We start from the raw sequence: 24,139 nt of genomic DNA on the forward strand, positions 1-24,139 counted from the left end.
TATCATATTGTAAAATTGCGTTTTGTCTCTTTTTTTATTTGTCGATTATTGTATATTTGTCTTCACATTTTGTTATTAATGTTGTTTCATTTCCCTCGCTCTGAAGCCGCTGCCACGCAAAAGGATGCCGCGGCTTTCTTAAGCTGTCTCTGACAGCTTTTTCTGCCCCTCACTACACGGCAGAAAACAAAAACTTGAAAATCTCGGAAGGCATTGGCAAATCTGACAATATATGAACAAAGGATTATCCGATCAAATTATTGTACGTACTATAGAAATGAGAGTTATGTCTCGTGCAGGCGAACTTCGGTTGGGTGAGGATCCCACACGACTTTGAGCCGCCTTCACCGCAAGATTTGGGGTTCTTGAGTGGTGGCCACGGCGTCGCTGCTGACCCAGTAATTCTGACAGATTCCAGGACTGTGCAGCTTACCAACTTCCGCTACGACGGAGGGGCACCAGGTGCGTAAAGAAAATTTGACGGTGTGGGTGGCTTTCCTATTTGGCCCGCATGGTCCAATCGTATGCAATTTTTACTTACGCAGATTGTACTGCAACACGCGTTCCGGGTGGCTTAACTGTTTGAGGCCTATCATTCATGTAAAACTCACCACTATTCCAATTAGCAGGGAGCACTGGTGATCGTCTGAAACGTTGTAGCTACGTATTGTTTCACTGGATTTATGGAGTGGGCGCATTGCGGATTCAAGAAACTGGGCAAATTTTATTTGTAAGTCAAAGAATCACTTTACTGTGCACAAATCAGCATGCCTGGTTAATAAAAAATCCCATTAGCTTGTCGCGTAAGCATCTCTGACTATATAAATGTCTTGTCTCGCAAACAAATCTCTGGGATCGACTTCATGTAACGGTCGCACGGCAGTCACTGTGTCGACTAGGTCTTCTTCTGATCTGTCTCCCACTGGGACTGAAGTGAGTTTCTGTTATTGCCGATGTCATCGCTGAGACAGCTATAGTTCTACTTTAAGTGCACTGGGTTTGTTCATGGTATTTACAAACTCCTCGCCCAGCCCAAGTGTCCGCCCTCCTGAGCGCATGGTGCGTCTTATGAAGCCATGGTCCTGTTTGATTAATTTGACGTCATTACATTAAAATGCTAGCGACTTGTCCTAGTTTGTATCTGCGTGAGTGTCTTCAGTTTGGCTAAACCACTCGTTTCACCTGAAAAGCCACAGGTTTGCCGCAAAGGTGAAGCAATGAACGCAATAGCAACCAATTGGAAGGTCACGCGCAGAATGGCAATCAGATCGCACAAATGATGCACGAAACGTACTCACATGTACAGGTGAATGAGAGTGGGGGTCGCGGTTGTTACTTTGCTGTGTCTGAAAAGCGTACCCTTTTCTATAATGGAGACTGTGCAATGGTCGCAGTGACCTTTGTGCGCCAGGTAATTACAACCTAATCGTTCCAGTGAAGGCCCAAGGTCAGCAAAGAGGTACGATTGTCCCCACCGCGAGACAAGCGCACGCGTGTGCGTGCACCCTGCCCCCTCTCTGCGGGGCAAAGTACGCGTGGGAGATGAGAGAGCGCGGCACTGCATCGTGACGATGTGGCGACGCGCACTCATTGGGACATCTTGCTGGTAATGCTGAAAACACGATTCTCCCCCCCCCCCGCCTCGAGATGCCATCACCGGCGGTAAGTGGTAGATATATATATTGCTTGCCCTTTAAACATTGAAGGAGGTGCTCCTTGGTGGCTTTGTGGCTAACGCCTCGCACTCACAATTTAGAGGTCCGACGTCTGATTTCGCGCGCCGGAGTCATTTTCTGTATTATTTTTCTTTCTTGCGTTTTTATATATATAGATATGTATATATATTCGGTGAGTGATGGTTACGCCAACGCTGGCGGCAAAATTCAGCCGAGAGTGTCGATAATATTGCTATCGCAACAATAAATACAATTTTCTGCACGTCATTGCTAACGTCCTTACGCAAGCCCAGCGCACACCGGGCGGTAAATTGCTTCAACTCTTTCGGGCCTCTTTTATCTTCTTTGCTTTGGCGCATCAATGCCGGTCATTATTATTCACGGCGTCTGTGAGCTCTCTGAGCACTGTACAGGCCAAACTACATAATGAAACACAGTGTGACTATGGGCTTCCGTGCTGTAAAAGGATGACTTCATCAGATTTGGCGTTCTTTACACTCAAGAATATCAGATCACAGAGATGGCACCTGGATTCGTTTTTTAAGAAGCCGAATACTTGGCGTGTCTGGATTTTGATCCTGTCAAGCATAGCGTAGCTGGAAAAGAGGGACGTAAAACACGTATACTCGCCTAAATTTTTCAATTGTGCACTCGTATATATGCATGCATACATACAAACTCAGGCACGAGCATGCATAATGTATACTTCACCCGCCCTGATTCCGCTAAAAAATTTGACTGGTTGCCACAAACGTCTGGCGTTCTCGCCCGCCCTCCCTTGTGCCTTTGTGTTGGTGGAGAAGCTTCCGACGACAAGCTATTCGTCAACGGCGCTGGAGTGTCTTCCTTGTATCGGTACCAAAGGGGGTCACGGAGTTGTTCGGAGAAATTGACCTCGAGGAGGATGCGTACGCCCCGAAGAGAATTCGACTGCTTCGGCAGTTGACGTTGTACAAGCGAATAAGGTTACCATCGGTGCCGCGAGTCTCGCGTCGGCGGGAAGTACGCAGTGCCACGGGCAACGTATTGAGACGGCTGCATCATTAGACACCGTCGTCGTCTACTCAGCTGGCGAGACCTTTAGCGACACCCCGTCAACTCTCTTACGTGAACCACAAGCTGGACTGGTCCATATAGAACTTTTTATCGGAATTTTCTGTCAACCGGCACTTTATTACACCCAGCTTTTAAATATCGTACTAGTGTGCGCTGCGCGTCTCGTTACAACTGAGAAGCGCAACCACGATTCTTCTCTTAATTCTTCTTTGCATCTCTTTTAGTTTTCATCATGTCGTTGTTTTGTTAACGTTCCGCTTTGTGACTAGTTGTAGTGTTCGTTTAGGGCAGATTTTGTGTTGTAACAGTTGTTTTCATCGCGCGCATTTGTGTTTTTCCTACTAATTAACCTTTGTAAGCTCTTACCTAGCGCTTGTTTAAACTAAATGCTTCTTTCTTTTTAAAGAAATGTCCGTGTTTGCTCCATGACTACGTCAGTGAGACCCAAACATCACCACGCGTGCAATCCCGCACGGGTCGACAGGCCTGCAAATAAATTTGATATGTACCACTTGCAGGCCTTTCAGGCGTCGCAGGCCTAAACGTAAAGTGGAAGCCTGTGGGCCTGCCGCACGCCGACGTTAGGCAGGCGGGGCCTCACCAGGTGCGTGTTACATCTTCGTTCGTCTGCGAAAAGGATTTCTGCGACCGCGTGGTGATGTCTGCGAGACAGACGTAACTCTGAGTGTGCATCATGTAGCCATCCTGTTATTGCTTTGTTGATTGGCAACTGCCTATAGCGATAAACGGCATGGACATTGCCGAGATTATTCCACAGAGCAAAATCTTTGTCGGCTTTGTAGGCAAAGAGTTGTATACTTTTGTAAAAAAAACGAAACAAACGAAAAAAGGAGGGCAACGCTGAACGAAAGTGGTACATAGAACATTTGCAACGCGAGATGGAGTGAAAATAAAAAAAGAATGGTCAAGGATAAGCGTATAGAAAGAAAGAGGGTGCTTAAATTCAGATTGTTAACGACTCAGTCAGATCACATCTCAGGCATTAGAACGCCTCGTAGAGTAACCAACCCTGCTCTGAAGAAGTTGGTACAGTCCCACCATGAGTACGTTAAAAAGAAACCGGGCCTGCGTGGAAGGCGCAGCACAGTCTCAGTGAAAGCTCGAAGAGGGGCCTTTCAGAACCTTTTCTAAACACTCATTGGGTAACTGCTGCAAACACTCTTCCTGGGTACCCAATACGGCATTAATAATAATATATTTTGGGTAGTAGGCTAGCATTCGCTATGTTATCCTTCGTCATTCTTCTGAGAAACGTGGTATCCGCTGATAGTTTGTGTGCCAATCGTTCATGCAGTGACTGGCGATGATGAGGAATTATGTCTGAAGTGGGTATGCGCCACAGTTAATAGGTGATCAAAAATAAGCTTTTAAAATGGGTTGCAGCATTGGGCGACCCACTCATGACGCTATTCACATTGTGTGATGACAGGTTGTTCTTTCAGTGTTCTAAAACGCGTTATAAGCCGTATTATTGTGATACCTTACCTGATATAAAGCCTGCCCAAGGCAAGTTTGCCAACAAGTCCCAAGTACCGGCCTAGCTAAGTGGTAGAATACTGGGCTGGCACGCAGCGGACCCGGGTTGAAGTGCCACTGTGTCCTTGGTACTAGGTTTTTTTTTTCTTTTTGCGATTGTGGTTATGCACACCGGTGGCGGCGGCGGACGAATACGGCGCCGTGTGCGACCCGAGATTTGTTCTCATGCAGCTTTTGCTGTAAAATTGGCCAGAATAATGAGAGCAGGCGGTGCGAGTTTGAGGCACTAGATTTTATGCCCGAAAGATGCAAAGAGTCTGTAGGCACCAAACCGTCGAGAGCCAGGAAAAAATGATAGCACGTGTGGCGCGAAGAGCCAGTTCATGACAAAACTAGGTGTGTTAGCTGCCGAAAGCACCGTGATGACCACAGAGGACACTGAAGGCCGCAATGATGGCGACGAGGGGCTGTGCCGGCAGAGTCCTGTTATTACCGAACGGCCATCTATAATTGACTTAGTGTAGTCACCGTGCGTGTTCGTCACCGTGGCAGCTGTGATGTTCGTAGTAATATCGACCCAGCAGGAGAAAACCCCTGCAAAGATAGCGGGTCAGGGGCGTGTGCTGACGCACACTGTGAATTGGACGATGCAGCCACAAATAGTTCGTTGAGGTGTGAGCGGCGCAGCCTTGAAGGCTTTTGCATTGTTTAAAAGTCGGACAAGCTCTTCGCCAGTAGAAGAACAATGATTTCGATGCAAAGCATTGCTACATCGGGAAAGATAGAGCAGTCGACACCAGCCGACGACATTAGCTCTGGCCAGCAAGAATGACAAGCTGACGTTTTGAATTGAAAAGAGCGAGGCAAAATGCGTAAAGATGAAAAGGCGCTGCATGTACAAGCGCACAACAAAGAATACAAAGCTACCCAAGGAGATGAGAAGGGGCAAATGGCCAAGTAAACCGCGACGAATATTGCTTTTCCGCTTTGGGGCGTTTTCTAGCAAAACACGTCCCCGTGTTCCAAGCCCGCCGACAGGTAGAAGGGAGAGGCATGCATCTGTTCTTCGAACACAGATGAAAGACAACTTGCCGCGTTGGTCGCCTTCGCTTCCCATGTTCTGTTCGAGCCGCGCGCTGAATCGGAAAGGGGTGCCTTATGGGAGGCGACGTGACCTAGTCAGGAGACCCATTTCCATAGAACCTATGTCAATGATGGCATGCAAGTACGGGACAAACTGGCGGGAAACAGCCGTAGTATTGATTACCGTGTGTGATTTTTTTTTTTGCTTTGTGAGAACGGCTCCGAAAGAGCAACTGCCTCGAGCACGGGTCAAACTTATGAGCCCACCATGCACAAAATGAACCGAACCCGCAGACGCATCACAAATTATCGAGATATGATGTTTATACATTGCCTTGTTGATTTTGCGGCGTTAAATACGTTTTGTGACATGTAGCACAATTACTTCAATTTATTCAGTTGTGTCATCTGTGTGAGTTTGTAGGTGATGTTCTGCATAAAATTATTTCATGCTTAGTCATTTACTGAGCTTCATTTTTAAGAACATTTTTTAAAGCAGGTGGGCCTCTTAGATGCCTTTAAGTTTATATGATGATGATATGTGGTGTTTAACGTCCCAAAACCACCACATGATTATGAGAGATGCTGTAGTGGAGAGCTTCGGAAATTCCAACCAGCTGAGGTTCTTTAACATGCACCCAAATTGAGCACACAGGCAGTATATCTGTTCGAGGCCTATCAGATACACGTACGTGCTAAAAAAACTACAGACAATCTCCCTGAACGAAATACCGGTGGGATGCGAAGCAGCAGCGGTGTGCACAGCGTTGACTCGGTTGAAACGGGCGTCGACGCGGGTGCTGGAAGAACGGTTTGAAGCGAAACTCGGTGTAGCGTTTACTAGAGTAAATGTTTGTTTGCAACGCAAAGACACGGGAGGCGGGACGCGTTGAAGACGCTTGCGCTCGGCTTCCTTGGCTCGTGTATCGTTGGTGTTACCCGCGCGCCGTGTGTATTCCCGAACGCGACTGGTGTTCTTGACCTACACCTCGTCGGTGTCGCTGGTTTTTTACGGCCGACGCTTGCGTTTGGTTTACCTGTCTCGTGCCTCGTCGGTGTGGATGCCACCTTTCGTGAACGCGATCGGCTTCGCTGACCCTCGCAATGCTGATTACAGCTGAGAAGGTACGCGCACACTAGCGGGAAACAGATCGCGATGGATTGCCGCTCAACGGCGTGATCGCGCGACGAGCAGCGGCACGCTGTCCTCCTTGTCGGCGCCGCGAGAATCTCGAGGCGCGCGCATGGCGTACACCCACCTGCTCGCAGCTTCTCTTCGCTGAGAGATAGAGAAGTGGCGCGGGTGCAATGATGCCTACGTGAGGAGTGGGTGCGTAGGTTGCGAGCGGTGGACAGGGTGAAGCGAAAGAGCTGCCTTCCGGCAAGCGCGCGGCAGGCCAGGGAGAGAGACGTCTCAGCGCACTGCTAGGAAGGCGTGAGCTACTTGGCACCGCTCCAACACCTGTGGCGAGGGGAGGGGTGCGGACGCAGAGACAGCTTTACAAAGGCTAGTCAAAGAGCTGCTCCGCATCAAATATGACGTGTTGTTTTTCCAAGTTTCCGTTGTTTTTCAACGGGGCGCATTGGTATGAAACGGTTTGAAAGTAAAACAGTGCTCAAGCCGGGATCCAGATCTTTCATTTCTTTTATTTTGTTTTAGAGCTTGTTAATAGGTGACTTTGGGTATACGGCTCAATGCATGTATTTCAGGAGGTGTTTCCCATACAAGCATGATTTAGTCACATGCCTTCGATGTGTGCATTAATTTTTTTATGTAGCATTAGTGCAGCCATGATTTAGTGTGGCGAGACATGAGTTTCGTCAAAGTGTCACAATGAAGTGCGGTGTGCCTCTGCGAAGTCGTCCACATCAGTGGAATTGTGCGCGAAAAACAATACGGGTTCGTGAACGACAGGAACATTGAAAACTGTCTCGAACACTACGCATTTGTTATTTTCTTGAATATTACGGAGTAATATTCTTGAAATGAAGTCTATGTCACAAACGTCTGGCATTCTCGCCCGTGCATCGTTGAGCCTTTGTGCTTGGAGAGAAGCTTCCCGCGACAAAATGGTCGTCAGCGGCGCCCACGTGTCTTTCTGCACCTGTACCGAAATGGTGGGGGGCACGGAGTTGCTGGGGGAAAATGACCTCGAAAAAGATGCGTATGTCCCGAAGAGAGTTTCACTGCTCCGGCAGTTGACCTTGCACAAGCGAAGAAGGCTGTCATCGCGGTGCCGCGAGCCTCGCATAGGCGGCGAGTAGGAGTGTCCCGCGCAACGTAATTAGGCAGCTGTAACACCGGGCGCCCTCGGGCGCCCTCGTCGTAAACTGGCGAGACCTTCAGCGGCACCCCGTCAACACCCTTACGTGAACCACGAGCTGGACAGGCCCATGTGGAGTTTTTATTGTGATTTTTTTCAACCGTTGTCATACACCCTGATTTCACCTATTGTCTTTGACGGTGTGCTCCATCGCAAGTTTAAACTCAGAAGCGCGACCACGATCGTTCTCGTAATTTTATTGCGACAGCAATTATACGGACACTGTCGGCTGTATTTTGCTGCTGGCGTGTGCATCGCCGTTACTTACCGTATATGTATACGTGTGTATATATGTGAAAATGCGACGCATGTATATATATAAAAATTCGAGGAAGACAAAAACAGTAGAAAAACACTCCGGTGCGCTGAATAGAACTTCAGTCCTCTGAATCGTGAATGCGAGGCGTTAACCACTGAGACACTGAGGAGAACGTCGTTTACCCTTCAAACGGATGGATAAATGGATGGATTGATATTGCTGTACCTTTCAGATCGGGCGGTAGCTATCGCCACCAAGCCTAGATTGTTTTCCTTTAAATAGTGAGGTTGAGGACTCGCACTTTGCAGTGACGGGTTTATTTTCACTCGTGCCTTGACTTTAGCCACCAATCAGATAACCTCCTTCTAGTTAATTCTACCCGCTTAAAGTCTATTTTGCCCTCCCTGTCCGTAAACCCCAGTGCTTTGAAAAACTCTGCGCCATCATCCTGAACTATAGGGTGAAGCCCTTTACAGAACATTATCAAGTGTTCGGCAGTTTCCTCCTCCTCTCCGCATGCACTGCATACCGTGTCTACGCCTTCGTATTTGGCGCGATATGTCTTCGTTAACAATACTCCCGTCCTGGCCTCAAACAGTAGAAAACTACCCCGAGTATTTTCATAGATCCTTTCCATGGCAATTTCCTGCTTAACTGTTCGATATATCTCTAGTGCGGACTACTTAATCATGCCAATTCTCCCCATATCGGTCTCAGCTTCCTTCAACTTCTTAATAACCGATAATTTTTTTTTTGGTTTGGCCCCCTGCTGTTTTTTAAGTATTTACAAGTCACTTTTCTGGTTCGCTTCCTCCATTTTGTATTGACATTATTCATGTACAAATAGCTGAATACCTTCCTAGCCCAGCACTCCTCCCCGATTTCTCTCAATCGCTTCTCAAACTTTATCTTGCTGCTAGCTTCCCTGCCATCAAATAATGTCCATCCCATATCACCTTGTACTCCCTGATTTGGTGTATTCCCGTGAAGTCCTAAGGCAAGCCTACCTATTTATTCCACATTGCCTAATTTCTAATCTTGCTTGAACTTCTGATCGCATACACAAGACCACATTGCCGAACGCCAGACCAAGAACCATGACCCCTTTCCATAATCCTCTCACAACATCATACCTATTGTAATTCCACAGTGCCCTGTTTTTCATTACCGCCGCATTCCTGTTACCTTTTGTCGTCGCATATATTTCGTATTCTTTTAGGTTCTCGGCCCCATTGCTTATCCATACGCCCAGATAATTGTATTTATCTGTTATCTTTAGCGTGACCTCCTGTATTCGAACCTCACTACCTTCATTACCATTAAAAATGATGACTGCTGATTTTTTCTTACTGAATTAGAAATCTAACCTATCTCCCTCATTACCGCAGATGTCCATCAATCTCTGCAAATCTTTCTTGTTGTCGGCCATTAGCACTATATCGTCTGCGTACATCAATGCTGGTAGTGCCTGTTCAATAAGTTTTCCTTGCTTGACTAAAGAGAGGTTGAACCCCAGTCCACTTTCCTCTAATTTGGCCTCTAATACTTGTAGGTTCATCATGAATAATAAGGGTGACAGAGGACACCCCTGCCTAAGCCCCCGTTTTACCTCTTCAGGTTTGGATATCTGTTTTCCCACGTTATAACTGCCTTTTTACCTTTATAGATACCCTTTAAAAGATTAGTGACTCCATCTTCCACACCTGGAGTGTCCAGTATTCCCCAAAAGTCTTCTTGAACCACGCTATCGTATGCTCCTTTGATATCCAAAAATGCTAGCCGCAGGGGCCTGTGTTCCTTTTCTGCTATTTCGATGCACTGCGTCAGTGAGAACATATTGTCTTCCAACCTCCTGTGTTTCCAAAGCCCATTCTGCAGTCCCCCAGCACACCCTCATCTTACCATTGCCTGGTTTCCCTCTCTGGCCTTTGCTCCCGTCCATAAGTACACCAAACTAAGGAGTGTCATATGCCCTGCCACTTTCCCTTTTAGCCATAAATGTTCCTTGCACTCCTGCTTGACCCTTTGCCAGTCTGTACTTTTATGAATGAATGTCCCAATACCACGCCTCTTTCTGCTGCCTTCTGTTCTATTACAATATTCCCACGTGTAGTCCGGATTGTTAGGAGGTTGTTCCATGTCCCTAAGATGTGTTTCTACAAACCCGTATACCATCGGCCTCTCCTCCCTTAGCTGTTCTTCTATCTCTTTCTACTTCAGCCTATTCCTGCCACCCTGCATGTTAATATAACCTATGTCTGAATTGGCTCGGCGCTCGTGGCTACGTCTATTTCCTCCCTGGGCTCTTCCTATCTTAGATACTGGTGCCGCTTTGGAATCGCATCTGTTCATACCACTTGTCAGAAAGTCTCCCTGGTCTTTTTTTCTCGTCACTGGCTATCCTGCACCCCGATGGGCCCGCGTGACCCCCAAAAAGGCTACTGCGCGTCCTGCAAGCCGTCAACCCACTTCATGACCTAGCCACCCTTTGAAGTGAATTCTGTGTCGTTGAAAACCACCCCACCTATGCACATCTCTGTTTATTTCCACCACCTCAAAGCCTTTCTCTCGACTCATCCACGATATCTCTTGGTTTGCGTTGACAACCGCTCTTTGCAGGTTACTGTCACGCACCGGTACCTCCGGTATTGTGCATACCACTACCTGTACCTGAGGAGAAGTGGCGTGCATGTCATCGACCCCTTTCGCCAGTGTGGTCGCTAGTCCTGCCATATCTTCATTTAAGACATCTTTTAAACCGCCTGAAATTATCACAAGATTTCGTCTATCAGCTGCAGTTTTGAGTTTTGTGCTCGCTCGCCTCATGACTGCTTCCAGCTTGCGTCCTGGGAACGTTCTTGCTGCAACCCTTTTGTCACCTCTTACCCTCTCTTTGATTGCTTCTGCGCATCGATTTCAAATTGAGTCCTCGGCGATTATCACAGGATGTGACTTTTCAGCTGGAGCGTCCTGCACTTGGGGGTTATTTGCACATGTGACGCCGGCTGCTTTGTCCTCACCCAGCCCCACCACTACTTCGCTAAAGCTGGGCCTTGCGACAATTGAACCGGCTGAACCTGTTTTTTTCCAAACTTGCTTGCTCTTTCTTCTCCGCCGTTCTGGTTGCCGGTGCCCTACTGTTCTCTCGGACGGCTGCTCCTCTGTTCATCTTGGCTAGTGCTTCCTGGGCGGACTTCAGCCTTTCTCCCATTGCCCTCGTTTTCTCTTGCTCTGTCCCCAACGCAGTCTCCAGCTCGGGGATTCTCAACAGCAGTTCACTCTGGGCAACCGCTGTTTTCTCCATTTTTACTAAACCTCACATGCCTACACTTTGCGTCAGCCTCCTCTTCATTTGCTTCGGCTCCTAGATTCCGTATGCGAGTCCAATAATTCCATATGTTTCCATAAAGAATGCATATGTTTCCCATATATTTTCTATATATTTCCATAAGATTCTTACGGAAACATACGGAATCATTGGACATCGCTAACGGAACGTTTCAGTAGCCGGGTCCATTTTCAAACTCAACCCACATACTGAACACTTTACAGCCTTTTTAACCATGTCTTTCTGACACCAATTGTCCTTATGACTTGTCTCACTCGATAATTACAAAACACGATCCCTGTCCTACGAAAAAGAGAAAGGGTAAGCCCTATTACAAAAAATTGCGTGTTCAATGTACGTGCCCCTCCCCCACGGGGTGGCAAGAGAAAAAAACACAAAGAAACAAACACATGCACACGCGCAAACCATTAAATACCTGGTGGCTGACCCAAGGAAAAGCCGTACAATGTAATAAGTGCTAAAAATATATTAACTGCTGCCTTATTATTATAAAGGCAAGCTCATAATAACATGCAAAACCGCTTATCTACGCAGTCGATCGGGAGCTCTCAAAAAACATGTCCATCCACTGTGGCACCGTGCCGCCTCAGTAAGCTATTTATATATGCCACCTACCGCTCCTTACGGGCACCTCGGGGGGAATGATCGTGTTTACAGCATTGCCAGCACAATTGCGCATTGAGCGCGCGTCGTCAGATTGTGCGGCGGCACGTGCTCTGATCTGCCATGCGTACTTTGCCCCGCTTAAAAGAGAAGAACGACGCTCCCTTACGCGCCTTTATCTCGTGGTGGGGAGGAGGGGAGAATCGTACGTCTTAGCTGGCGTTGGGCTTTAGCTGGAACGATTCTGTTGTATTTACTGGGCGCAAAAAAGTTACTGTTATCATTGCACTATCCGTTTACGAAAAGCGCGTGCTTTTCAGACACAGGGAAGTAACAACTGAGACGCTTATTCGCGTGAAAATCTACCTGTGAGTACGTTTCGTGCGTCATTTGTGCTTGAGAAACGCGGGGAAAGTTACCATGTGCTTACCGTTTTGCGTGTGACCTTCAAATTTGTTGCTATCGCGTTGATTGATTCGCCTTCCGGCAAAGCTGTGACTTTTTCTTTTGTATGTTCTTCAGTTTCACCATGTGCCATTACTTTAGTAACCTTCGCGTTGTTTTTATGTTTGTACTTGGAATACACTTTTAAATGCATAGTTAGTCTTGTAGTTGTTCCGTTTCATCACGCAAATTTTGTTTTTTTTGCTCAGTTTTTTTCTGTTATCTCTAGTCCTTTTTCTTATTTTAATTAAATTCTTGCTTGTGTCTGTGTCTGCTCGTTAAGTCCGTCGGTCAGACCCAAACCGCACTACACGTTCAACGCCGCACGGGCCAACCTACCTACACAAATTTGATATGCACAACTTCGAGGCCTTTCAGGCGTCACAGCCTACACGTATAATGACAGCCTGTGTAGCGAATGGATGGATTGATACTATGAGCGTCGCCTTCATAGTTGGGCGGGGACATGTGTGTCACCAGGCTGAGCAACCAGTATCAACGCGGCCGCTACAGCGCACCGTCGCGGTCATAAAACATTCTGTGGGTTGTTTTAGGTTCTGGCCGGACCGTGAGCTCCTATTTCTTCGTTTCTTTACGAGCATTCCAAGCAACCTGTTGTTGTCCTCTCTGTTTCTCCTTCGTCTTTTTTTCACTCTTGCCACTTCCGATGCACTGCATGCATTTTCTTTACTTTCGGCTCTCTGGTTGACACAAAAAAGTACTCATTGTTACTGAAAAGACGTGTCCGTATTTGTCACGGACTGCCATTTTTGCGACCCGGCGTCACGGCAATTAACGGGCGCCGTACTACCCCGCTGACCGGCGGGAACGGCGGGTGCATGAAAGAGAGCCGGGAAGTGCAGAATGGGGTGCTCTTCTTCGAACGTCGCCGCCGACGTTTGATCCTTTGTACCTACGGCGGCGTCTGCAGGTTCGTGGAAGGCCGCGATGTACCCCGAACAAGTTTTAGACTACGGGACGTACCGGCTGAGAGCCAAACAGTCTGACCGTTCCCACGGGAAAACTTCTGGTGGCCAAGCCGTATGACAGCACCCCAAGAGGTTTTCACTCTCGCTAGTTGAGGGCCCTCTCCTAATTAAAAAGGGGTGGGGTCAGTATATTTTTTGGGCCGGAGTTTCCACCAATGAAACGCGCATGATTGGACCCATGTAGAAGTCTCTTGTCCCCAAGGAAGAGAACGAGGGGACACGAGGGGGATTTAAGCGCAGGATTTTGCCCTGCTAGGCAGTCTAGTCGCTGACCAACATGGTTTAGAAACAGATCAACAAGTATCTCTTCTAGAAGTTTTTAGTGTGGCTCTGTATCGGCTGGCAATCTAAACTTAGCTGTTCGTCTAGTTGTGACGCGATATTAACGTCTGCAACGTTGACATCGGGACTTCGCCTCGAGTTAGCTCAACCTGCTCGAGGTCACCTGCAAGCACTAGCCTCCCGGAGCCACCAGCGTTGCAAGACCGCCGACATCGCAGTCGTGCCAGAACTCTCTTCGACTTTTCGCATCCGATCGTCAGGGACGCAACGCTGCCGGTCATCACACGTATGCCTTCACCTGTTTATATCGTCGAACTTTCTCCTCCGTAGTTCTATTGTTGTTAGTTTGTGTAGTTCGTAATACTTCTCTCTCGTAAGCTGATTTATTGTTTTTATATGCATGTTTTAGTTGTATCAAGTGTTGATGTGTTTTGTTAGTTGTATTGAAGTGTTGTACTAGATCGCGTGTGCTGCAATATCACTGGAGCAAAGTTTGTTCTGTTTTCTCACGTCTCTGATCTCTTCACTGTCTCTGCTTGCGTACGGAACGAACTAACCTGCTGTCATTCCCGCCGCTAACTTCGCGCTGGCGACGCTAGAGTGGCAGCTTGTAACAAAACTGGCGTCCGTGACGAGGACGTTCCGTACAAGAGTAAGACAGTGAGGGGTGAACGAGAACCGTGCGGACAGCGTGGTGAAATAGCCACACAGTTGAAGCGGTTGCATCCTGCATATGATTGCGCTGGTTTTATAGTGGCATTATAGTGACAGTTTGCAGTATGGTGTGTATGGATTTTGATAAGTGGATCGCGCACGATAAACAGTTAGGCTTCGAGGGCACCGAACTGAGACAATGAGTTAAGGAGCAGCAGAAACAGGCGCAGGCGTTAGCCAGAGAAGAGTGGGCACTGGCCCGGGAGGAAAAGGAAAAAGAAAGGGAGAGAAAGCGCGAAGAAAAGGAGAGAGAGCGCAAAGAAAAGGAGAGAGAACGCGAAGAAAGGGAGAAAGAATGAGAAGCGGCAAGGGAAGCGCCAAGGGAAGCCGGAGAACGGGAAGTGCAGTTACTGCAACTAAAGATTCGCCTCAGTAAGAGTAGCAGTGTGAGCCGTATCAGCAGTGAGCACGGCGATGCCGGGGAGAAGCCGAGTTTGAGAATACACACAGGTAGACTGCTCGTCACCTTTGATGAAGGGAAGCGACGACTTAGATGCGTTTATACGCCGGTTTGAGAGCATCGCCAGAGGGCAAAAGTGGCCTGAAAGCCAATGGGCGACGGCGCTTTCGACATGTCTTACAGGAGAGGCGCTAAGTGTTTATGACAGGCTACCGCCTGCAGATGCAGCGGACTACACCAAGGTTAAAACCACCCTCCTGAAGCGCTTTCGCTTCATGGCGGATGGGTTCCGAGACAAGTTTAATAAGGAGAGGCCAGTAGGGGGTGAAACAGCAACACAGTACGCGGCTCGCTTAAGACATCACTTCAATAGATGGGTTGAGCTGTCCAAAACTGAGACAGAATTCGAGTCCCTCCGCGCATTGTTGATTAGAGAGAGGTTTTTGCATGGATGTGGTTCGAACCTGGCATTATATTTGAAAGAAAGGAGGGCGGAATCCCTGAGAGACATGCTTGAGCTGACAGACCATAACTGAATGTAGGAACAGCGCAACCTAGAAGTAGTTACTTCGCAACTACGGAAACGAAAAAAAACAAAAACAGAAAAGAGTGCTGGCTTTCAACAAAGCGCTGACTTTCTAGGTTGCGCTGCTCCTGCATTCAGTTATGTCCTACCAACTTGCCCAAGCTTCCACGCTGGCAGACCAGTTTTTGGAAGCTCAGCGTGGAGCAAGCCTAGCGAAAACAAAGAAAGATGGTCCCATAACGGACGAGAAGGGGAAATACGAGAAAGGAGGCAACAGCCACGCACCACTACCACGGTGCTATATTTGCAATCGTAGGAATCACCCGCCGCACTTTTGTCGTAACAGACCTGCCGCTAATGTAGCCATCGTCTGCTTCAAGTGTGGGAAAAAAGGACATAGGGCAAACGACTGCCGGTCAGGAGCAAATAACTCACTCCAGGCGTCCTGCCTCTACACACCAAGGGAAACGCGTGAGGATCCCATATGCGACGGGTATATCGAGCTTAGGAATGGCGAAAAAGTCCCCGTCGTCAACGCCGTAAGGGTGACACCGCCGAAAAATCTGGCCGAGAACTTACCAGTGGCCACAGGGACCCTCCGAGGCACAGACATATCAGTGTTGCGGGATACGTGGTGCAACACAGTAATCGTGCGGAGGAAGTTGGTGAAGGAAGACGAGCTGACAAGTACAAGCAGACTCGTCTACTTGATTGACGGAACAGCGAGGATTCTGCCCGAAGCACGGATTGAGGTTGACACCCCCTGCTTTACTGGCAACCTGACAGCACTATGCCTGCAAGAGACACTGTATGACCTCATTCTGGGCAATATCGATGGCGTAAGACCTCCTAATTATTCCAGAAAGGAGACTGAAAAACCTGTCTTGACAAAGGAGTTAAGGGAAGAGCCTGTAGCAGGTGCTATCACCCGTTCCCAAGCACATGCACAGCCGGAAAAATTTGCCAAGCTTCGTACACCTTGGACCACGACGGGATTGCCGGGAGATAACTATGGCTGCGAGCAGAGGGGAGATGCGACACTCAAACAGTGTTTTGAGAAGATCGGCAGGAAGCATTACACACATTTAATAAAAAAAAGCAAACATGCCGAAATAAGAAGGGAAGCGTCGAGTATAAACACGAACAGGGACTGCTGTACCGACAGTACACAGAGGCCAACGGACGGCTTGTACGCTAATTAGTCGTTCCGCACTGCCACCGAGAAGCTGTGCTTAAAACCGCACACAATGGTATAATGGCAGGACACTTGGGCACTCAGAAAACTAAGGACCGGATCTCGGAGGAGTTTTTTTGGCCAGGCATCAAAGCTGACGTAATAAGGTTCGTCGCCTCATGTGACATTTGTCAGCGCACCGTACCAAAGGGCCGTGTACCACATGTTCCACTGGGGAGGGCACCCATAATCGACACCCCGTTCAAGCGAGTGGCGATCGATATAGAGGGACCGATTTACCCGCCCTCAAAGCATGGGAACCGATACATTTTTACTTTGATGGATTATGCCACCCGGTATCCAGACGCAGTGGCGCTCCCGAGTATCGAAACTGAGCGAGTGGCCGAAGCCCTGGTCGAGATGTTCTCCCGATTTGGCGTCCCCCACAAGGTACTGAGCGACCGTGGCACGAACTTCACATCGGACCTGATGAAGGAAGTAGCGCGGCTCCTTTCCGTGTGCCAGCTCCACACCACCCCATATCACCTTATGGTGAATGGCTTGGTGGAAAAATTCAACGGCACCTGAAAATTAATGTTGAAGCGCATGTGCGCCGAAAAACCGAGAGATTGGGACCGCTACCTTGCACCTCTCCTCTTTGCCTATAGGGAGGTTCCGCAGGCCTGTATGGGGTTTTCACCCTTCGAGCTTCTCTACGGCCGCCATGTGAGGGGACCTTTGGCGATACTGAAGGAGCTGTGGACGAACGCCGACTTGGCTGAAGAAGCTAAGACGACGTACCAGCATGTCTTCGACCTTCGGAACCGTTTGGAGGAAACGTGCCGCCTGGCACACGAGGAGTTGGAAAAAGCCGGAGCACGGTACACGATGCTGTACAATCGCAAAGCGACGGAGCGTAGTTTCAACCCCGGAGACAAGGCACTGATTTTACTTCCCACCGACACGAACAAGCTGCTGCTGCAATGGGAGGGCCCTTTTGAAGTCCGGGAAAAAAAAAGTTGAAGCTGACTACGTCGTAGACACGGCTGGCGGCAGAAAAAATTTTCACGCCAACTTACTGAAAAGATACGAGGAGAGGGACAGCAGCCCACGAGGAGGCTTTTCGAAGTCTCAAACAACATGTCTCTACGGAGCCGATACTACGGCTACCAAATTTGCACCAACCATTCGTACTTCGAACGGACGCATCGTACACAAGTCTCGGAGCCGTGCTCATGCAGGCCCACGAAGGCAAGCTCCACCCCACAGCTTATGCCAGCCGAAAGCGGCTTCCACGGGAGGCTTCCTATAGTACCACAGAACGCGAATGTCTCGCGTTGGTACGGGGAATTCAGAAAATCTCCATGTACTTATATGGAGTACATTTTTGTGTCCAGACAGACCACGAACCTTTGAGTTATATCCAACAGGCAAAACAGCTGAACGCTCGAGTACTTCGATGGAGTTTACTACTCCAAGAGTACCAGTTCACCATTACGCATATTAAGGGTAGCGAAAACGTGGGAGCCGATTACTTGAGCCGGATATAGTTCTTGAGGTCTGGGGATCATGTTAATTTTTTATTCCTTTCGTCGTTTGTTTTCTGTTTGTATGTGCGTATTTCATTCTATAAGAAGTTTTTTTTAGTTATTTTCTTTTTGCTTGGTGCATTGGTTGTTTTTACATATTGTAATGCACATTGAAGCATTTCACTACAGTAGAGGAGCGCACCTGTTCCGTTTTGTTTCGTAGTATACATTCGTGCAGTGTATCCTGTATGGATGGCGGCCGTACATGGCTATTTATTTTTCTTGTTTGTATGGCGCATTGATATTGTTGCGTGTAACTGAAGCTGGTACTCTAACAGTTGTTTTTTTTCTTTTGTTGTTACTTTGATGCACTCTGCCTATTCATGTTGTGTATGAGGACAGTTTTCATGTCTCCCTTGTTGGTGGTGTTTTGTTCCTTGTTGTCGAAAAATTCCCCTCTGTGTGAGCAAATGTCATAAATAACTATCTGAAAGCGGGGGGCAATGTCACGGACTGTCATTTTTGCGACCCGGCGTCACGGCAATTACGGGCGCTGTACTACCCCGCTGACCGGCGGGAACGGCAGGCGCATGAAAGAGAGCCGGGAAGTGCAGAATGGGGTGCTCTTCGAAGGTTGTCGCCGACGTTTGATCCTTTGTACCTACGGCGGCGTCTGCAGGGTCGTGGAAGGCCGCGATGTATCCCGAATAAGGCTTAGACTACGAGACCCACCGGCTGAGAGCCAAACAGTCTGACCGTTCCCACGGGAAAACTTCTGGTGGCCAAGCCGTATGACAGCACCCCAAGAGGTTTTCACTCTCGCTAGTTGAGGGCCCTCTCCTAATTAAAAAGGGGTGGGGTCAGTATATTTTTTGGGGCGGAGTTTCCACCAATGAAACGCGCATGATTGGACCCATGTAGAAGTCTCTTGTCCCCAAGGAAGAGAACGAGGGGACACGAGGGGGATTTAAGCGCAGGATTTTGCCCTGCTAGGCAGTCTAGTCGCTGACCAACATGGTTTAGAAACAGATCAACAAGTATCTCTTCTAGAAGTTTTTAGTGTGGCTCTGTATCGGCTGGCCACCTAAACTTAGCTGTTCGTCTAGTTGTGACGCAATATTAACGTCTGCAACGTAGACATCGGGACTTTGCCTCGAGTTAGCTCAACCTGCTCGAAGTCACCTGCAAGCACTAGCCTCCCGGAGCCACCAGCGTTGCAACACCGCCGACATCGCAGTCTTGCCAGAACTCTCTTCGACTTCTCGCATGCGATCGTCGGGGACGCAACGCTGCCGGTCATCACACGTATGCCTTCACCTGTTTATATCTTCGAACTTTCTCCTCCATAGTTCTATTGTTGTTAGTTTGTGTAGTTTGTAATAGTTCCCTCTCGTAAGCTGAATAATTGTTTTATACGTATTTTTAGTTGTATCAAGTGTTGATGTATTTTGTTAGTTGTATTGAAGTGTTGTACTAGATCCCGTGTCCTGCAATATCACTAGAGTAAAGTTTGTTTTGTTTTCTCACGTCTCTGAACTCTTCACTATCTCTGCTTGCGTACGGAACGATTTAACCTGCTGTCATGCCCGTCGCCGACTTCGCGCTGGCGACGCTAGAGTGGCAGCTTGTAACAGTATTGTACAACTCAATTGGTACTACACAGTGGTGACCCGTAGTCCTTCGCGGCACTGCTCAGGTATCGCAGAGTGATGCAGAGCAACGAGACGCACCTAAACACGAAAGCTACTGGGACGACAAATTATGACGTCTCTGAGGTCTCCCCCTGATTTCCAACTTACTGAGAGTGCAACCCTTTGATCTGGCTCGTTCAAGCAGAGTCACAATTCGTGCTTTCTGGCGTGCGCACCGAACAACGCAATTACCATCTCGTTGTTTTGGCGCTGTCACCAGCTGCTGCCAAAGTATCTTACCTGTTTTGGGACCCCCCTTCATCACAATGTTCAGCACTTACAAGGCTGCTCTGCTGGAGCGAACGATGACACCACAGCACTCCCACATACAGCAGCTGTCATCCGTGGAGGAATTAGGCGACCGCTGGCCCAGCCATCTTCGTCGTCATATGCATTAAATCATGAGCGGAAACACCCCCACTACTGACGAGAACTTCTTGCGAGAACTGTTTATGCAACGCCGTCCTAGCAATGTGCAAATGGTAGTATTCAATACGTCCACGTTGAACCTCAACCGTTTAGACAACCTGACGGACAAGATCTTGGAGGTGGCCACGCCATATGTCAGGTCATCACTCCGCAACGTGAGGGCCACTCTACAAACACCATCTATCTCTACTACTCCCATCGACGCGCTTTGCGATTGCCCAGAACAACTGGTTTGCGTCCGGGAGCGTCATTACACAACTCTGTATCACCGAAACCGCAGCTGAAGCTTCCCGCGTCATGGACGGGCACAATGCTGTTGGTCCCCCACTGCACCTGGGTTATGCCTTTACCACCGCCGTCTCGGACCGGACGCGCGTCATTGACTCCAACCTTGCTTCTGGTAGGGAACAAGCAGGCGGACCGTTGGTGGTGATGACTGGTCAAGGCCAACCGAAAAGTCGCCTGTTTCACGTCATAGACAAAATTCCAGGCCTGCAGTACCTCGTGGGCACTGGTGCAGAGGTGAGCATCGTTCGGGCTCAAAAATCTGACCAAACAATACACCCGATTTCCTACCTGCAAGCTGTCAGTGGTAGCAATATCCTCTTATAAAAATCGCGGTTAGTCACTCTGAACCGCGTGTTTCGTTGAGTTTTCTTCGTCGCTGACGTATGGCGTGCCCTCATTGGCGCTGACTTCTTAAAGCATTATTGACTGCTGGTCGACGTGAAACGGCAGCGCCTGCTCAACACTACTACGTTGCTCTATGTCCATGGGGTTGTTTCCCATGACTCCAACATAATCGCCCCAACTGCAACAGTGGCCGATAACCGTTTCGCAGGTCATCTTCGAGAATTCCGAAACATCACGCAACAACCTGACTGGACAAAAGCCGTGCAACATCATGTCCGCCATCATATCACCACTACTGGTCTACCCGTTTTCGCTCACCCACGGTGACTTGCTCGAGATGAATTCCAGGTTGGCAGGGCTGACATTGAACACAAGTTTGAACTTGGACTAATACAACCATCATCGAGCAGCTGGGCGTTTCTTCTTTACCTCGACCCCAAAAATCACGTGACTGGAGATCCCGGCACAAAACCGTTTCCTGAACGCAAAACAATTCTGAAGCGGTACCCCTGCCTGAAATTCAGGATTTCACATCAGCTCTACATGCCATAACAGTGTTCCCTGAAATCGACTTAGTCAAAGCTTTTCACTAAATTATGTTCGAAAGATGGCGATTACCACCTCATCTGGCCTTTTTGAGTTCTTGAGAATGCCTTTCGGCCTCCGTAGGGCTCCACAAACGTTCCAGCGGTTCATTGACACAGTCCTATACGACGTCTGCCGTTTGTGTTCGCCCACGTCGACGACCTACTGCGGTGGCAAGCTTTTCCCACGAGGAGCACTTGCAACATCTCCGTCAACTTTTAGAGTGCCTTCCAGCCAACGGAGTCATTGTGAACACCACGAAAAGTGCGTTGGGTGTGTCATCTGTTGAAATTCAGGATCATCGTTTGGACAGCAGTCGAATTAGCTTTCTTCGCTACAAAGTGCAAGCAATAGTCGAGTTCCTCAAGCCTACGTCAATAAGCAAGCTGTGCCAGTTTATAGGGCTCGTACATTTTTATCGCCGATTTATTAGGAACTGCGCTGCGTGCATTTGCTCTACTTTCAGCTCTCTGGTTGGCACAATAAACTAGACGTTGCTACCCAAGAGGTGTGTCCATCTCGTACAACTGGGCTATACAGCTGTTAGTCTACCGCACGCCGGTGGTAGATTGACGGGGCCTCACTAGAAGTGTGTGACATTGGTGTGCGTGGGGGGCTCCTCACCAACGCGATGTTCTCCAAGGCAGCTTTGAATCTGCTGCATTCACTTGATCCTAGAGGGTGGAGGAGACCTTAGGGCTGGGCGCTTCGACGACGCTACAAGCGCTTCGGTATGTCGACGGCACCGTCCGCTGTCTACGAACATGTCTGCACACTAAGAAAATAGTCGCAGGCTTGAAGAACAAGACGAGTACACTTGTCGAAACGTCGGCTCTAGTGTTCATCTCGTGACCATGCATTTATCACCTCTGTTAGAAAAAAACTTGATTGATTGATATGTGGGGTTTAACGTCCCAAAACCACCATATGATTATGAGAGACGCCGTAGTGGAGGGCTCCGGAAATTTTGACCACCTGGGGTTCTTTAACGTGCACCCAAATCTGAGCACACGGGCCTACAACATTTCCGCCTCCATCGAAAATGCAGCCACCACAGCCGGGATTCGAACCCGCGACGTGCGGGTCAGCAGCCGAGTACCTTAGCCACTAGACCACCGCGGCGGGGAGAAAAAAAAAACTTACAAGGTGTTCATTAGGGGCTTAAATAATTATATGAAAAATTCAATCTTTTTATTTCGGCTTTCTCTCTGGTGGTTCAAATAGCTTGGTGATAATATCAGTAACAAACTAAATTGACAATTCGATTGATGAAGTCGACATATGGTTGGCTAAGTGTTTTTCAAGAAATTGTTCGAAAGCCTTTGGCATATCACCCCTAGTTCGATCTTGTGAATAGCAACAGTACACTCTTTCTTTCTGTCGAAATGAAACTCGCTTGTAGTTTTCTAGCTTTTTTACGCTTTTACATCTTACTTAACTGAAATTTTGTTTGGAACATGGTGTTTTATGCATGCGAAATTCGCCGCACACAACATACACAACGCAAATCTGACACGCTAGAGACGCCATACCATCCTACTCGTTGCTTTAAGAGCGACTTCCAACGTTTTACATCCCACGATAACATTCATGAAGCAGCCGTTTTGTCACATGGCTTCGACGCGTACTTATGTTGAGGCTCGCAGCTAAAAGGCCCCGCACGACGTACGGTGTCACTGTCTGCAAGCATTGCTAATCATTCACTGGGACGTACGCACCTGCATAAAAACCACTGCGTCCTCCTTGGGACTTGAGCCGGCCGCAAGTTTACCTAATGATCCCAGGAATGCGGAAACAAATTGGACCTACCGATACATGACCTAAAACAACTTCGACTACAACATCCGGTTCTGGTGGAGCAGAGGTTATATCGTCACAAGGGGTAACTCTGCGTATTAGGGCTTCACATGTGACAACGTCCATGGTGGAAGAACTCGAGGCTCTGCGTAGTGCTCTGGAGCTCATCAATTGAGAAGAAAGACCAAGTATATGGACCGTGTCTTCCGACTCAAAACCGGCGTTACAGTGCCTGTGGTCAGTTCTCTGACGCGGATGCCACGACCAGCTGACCTATCAAACCCTGTCACTCCACCACGTTTTACTACAAAAATGCCACGACATCGTCTTTCAGTGGTACCTGGACATTGTGGTATCAGAGGAAATGATTATGCAGATCATGCGGCTCGCACGTCTCATAAGAAAGCAAACAGCATTTCAATGCTGCTTTTAAGAGCCGGAATCTGCGAGGCAGTTTTGTCAACTGGCCCGCAATCTCACACTGACTGAGTGGAACAAAACAAGCATATGACGTACCAGACTACATGAACTTGACCCTTTACTAAAACTCCGGCCTCCACCCGGCCTACATCGACGCCAAGCTTCACTTCTTTATCGCCTTTGGCTTGGAGTTGCTTTCACGAAAACTAATGCCACGTTAATCGGAATGACTGACAGTGCGGCATGTGATGTTTGCGACACAGATTAAAATATCGAACACCTGTTGTGCCACTGCCTCCGATTAGCCTCAGAGAGACAAACAATTGGGCATCTTTCTGTATAGGTGCTATTACAGCACTATCCACGTCCCTCGAGAGCCCAGAAGGCAGTGCAAGCCCTTTTGTGTTTTTTTGAGGACGACAGATTTGTGTGAACGCCTCTGACTTGCGGTGCAGTTCTACACGCTGCAGTGAATTTACTGTCTGTCTCTCCCATTTTCTTTTTCTTCTCTTCCCTCTTTCTCATCTTTCTTATCTCTTTGCTCAGTCCCCCAGTGTAGGGTAGCCAAACGAATGTCTCTTTGGTTAACCTCCCGGCCTTCTCCCTTTTGTTCCTTCCTTCCTATGTTATCATCGTACGTGTACTGAGAGTTGGCAGCATCTGTGCGCATACGTGAGAG

The 24,139-nt window shown here is 48.4% G+C and overlaps 1 protein-coding gene across 1 annotated transcript in view; it reads left to right on the plus strand.

Annotated features, from left to right (window-relative positions):
- Positions 1-24,139, plus strand: part of LOC142777396 (protein Skeletor, isoforms B/C-like) — a 253,917-nt gene that overhangs the window by 89,086 nt on the left and 140,692 nt on the right. Inside the window, exon 5 of the mRNA XM_075881745.1 lies at positions 300-462. Within this exon, the coding sequence (XP_075737860.1) occupies positions 300-462 (163 nt within the window). The remainder of the gene's footprint in view (positions 1-299; positions 463-24,139) is intronic.

Source organism: Rhipicephalus microplus, chromosome X (genome assembly GCF_043290135.1).
Source record: "Rhipicephalus microplus isolate Deutch F79 chromosome X, USDA_Rmic, whole genome shotgun sequence".
NCBI classification, from domain to species: Eukaryota; Metazoa; Arthropoda; class Arachnida; order Ixodida; family Ixodidae; genus Rhipicephalus; species Rhipicephalus microplus.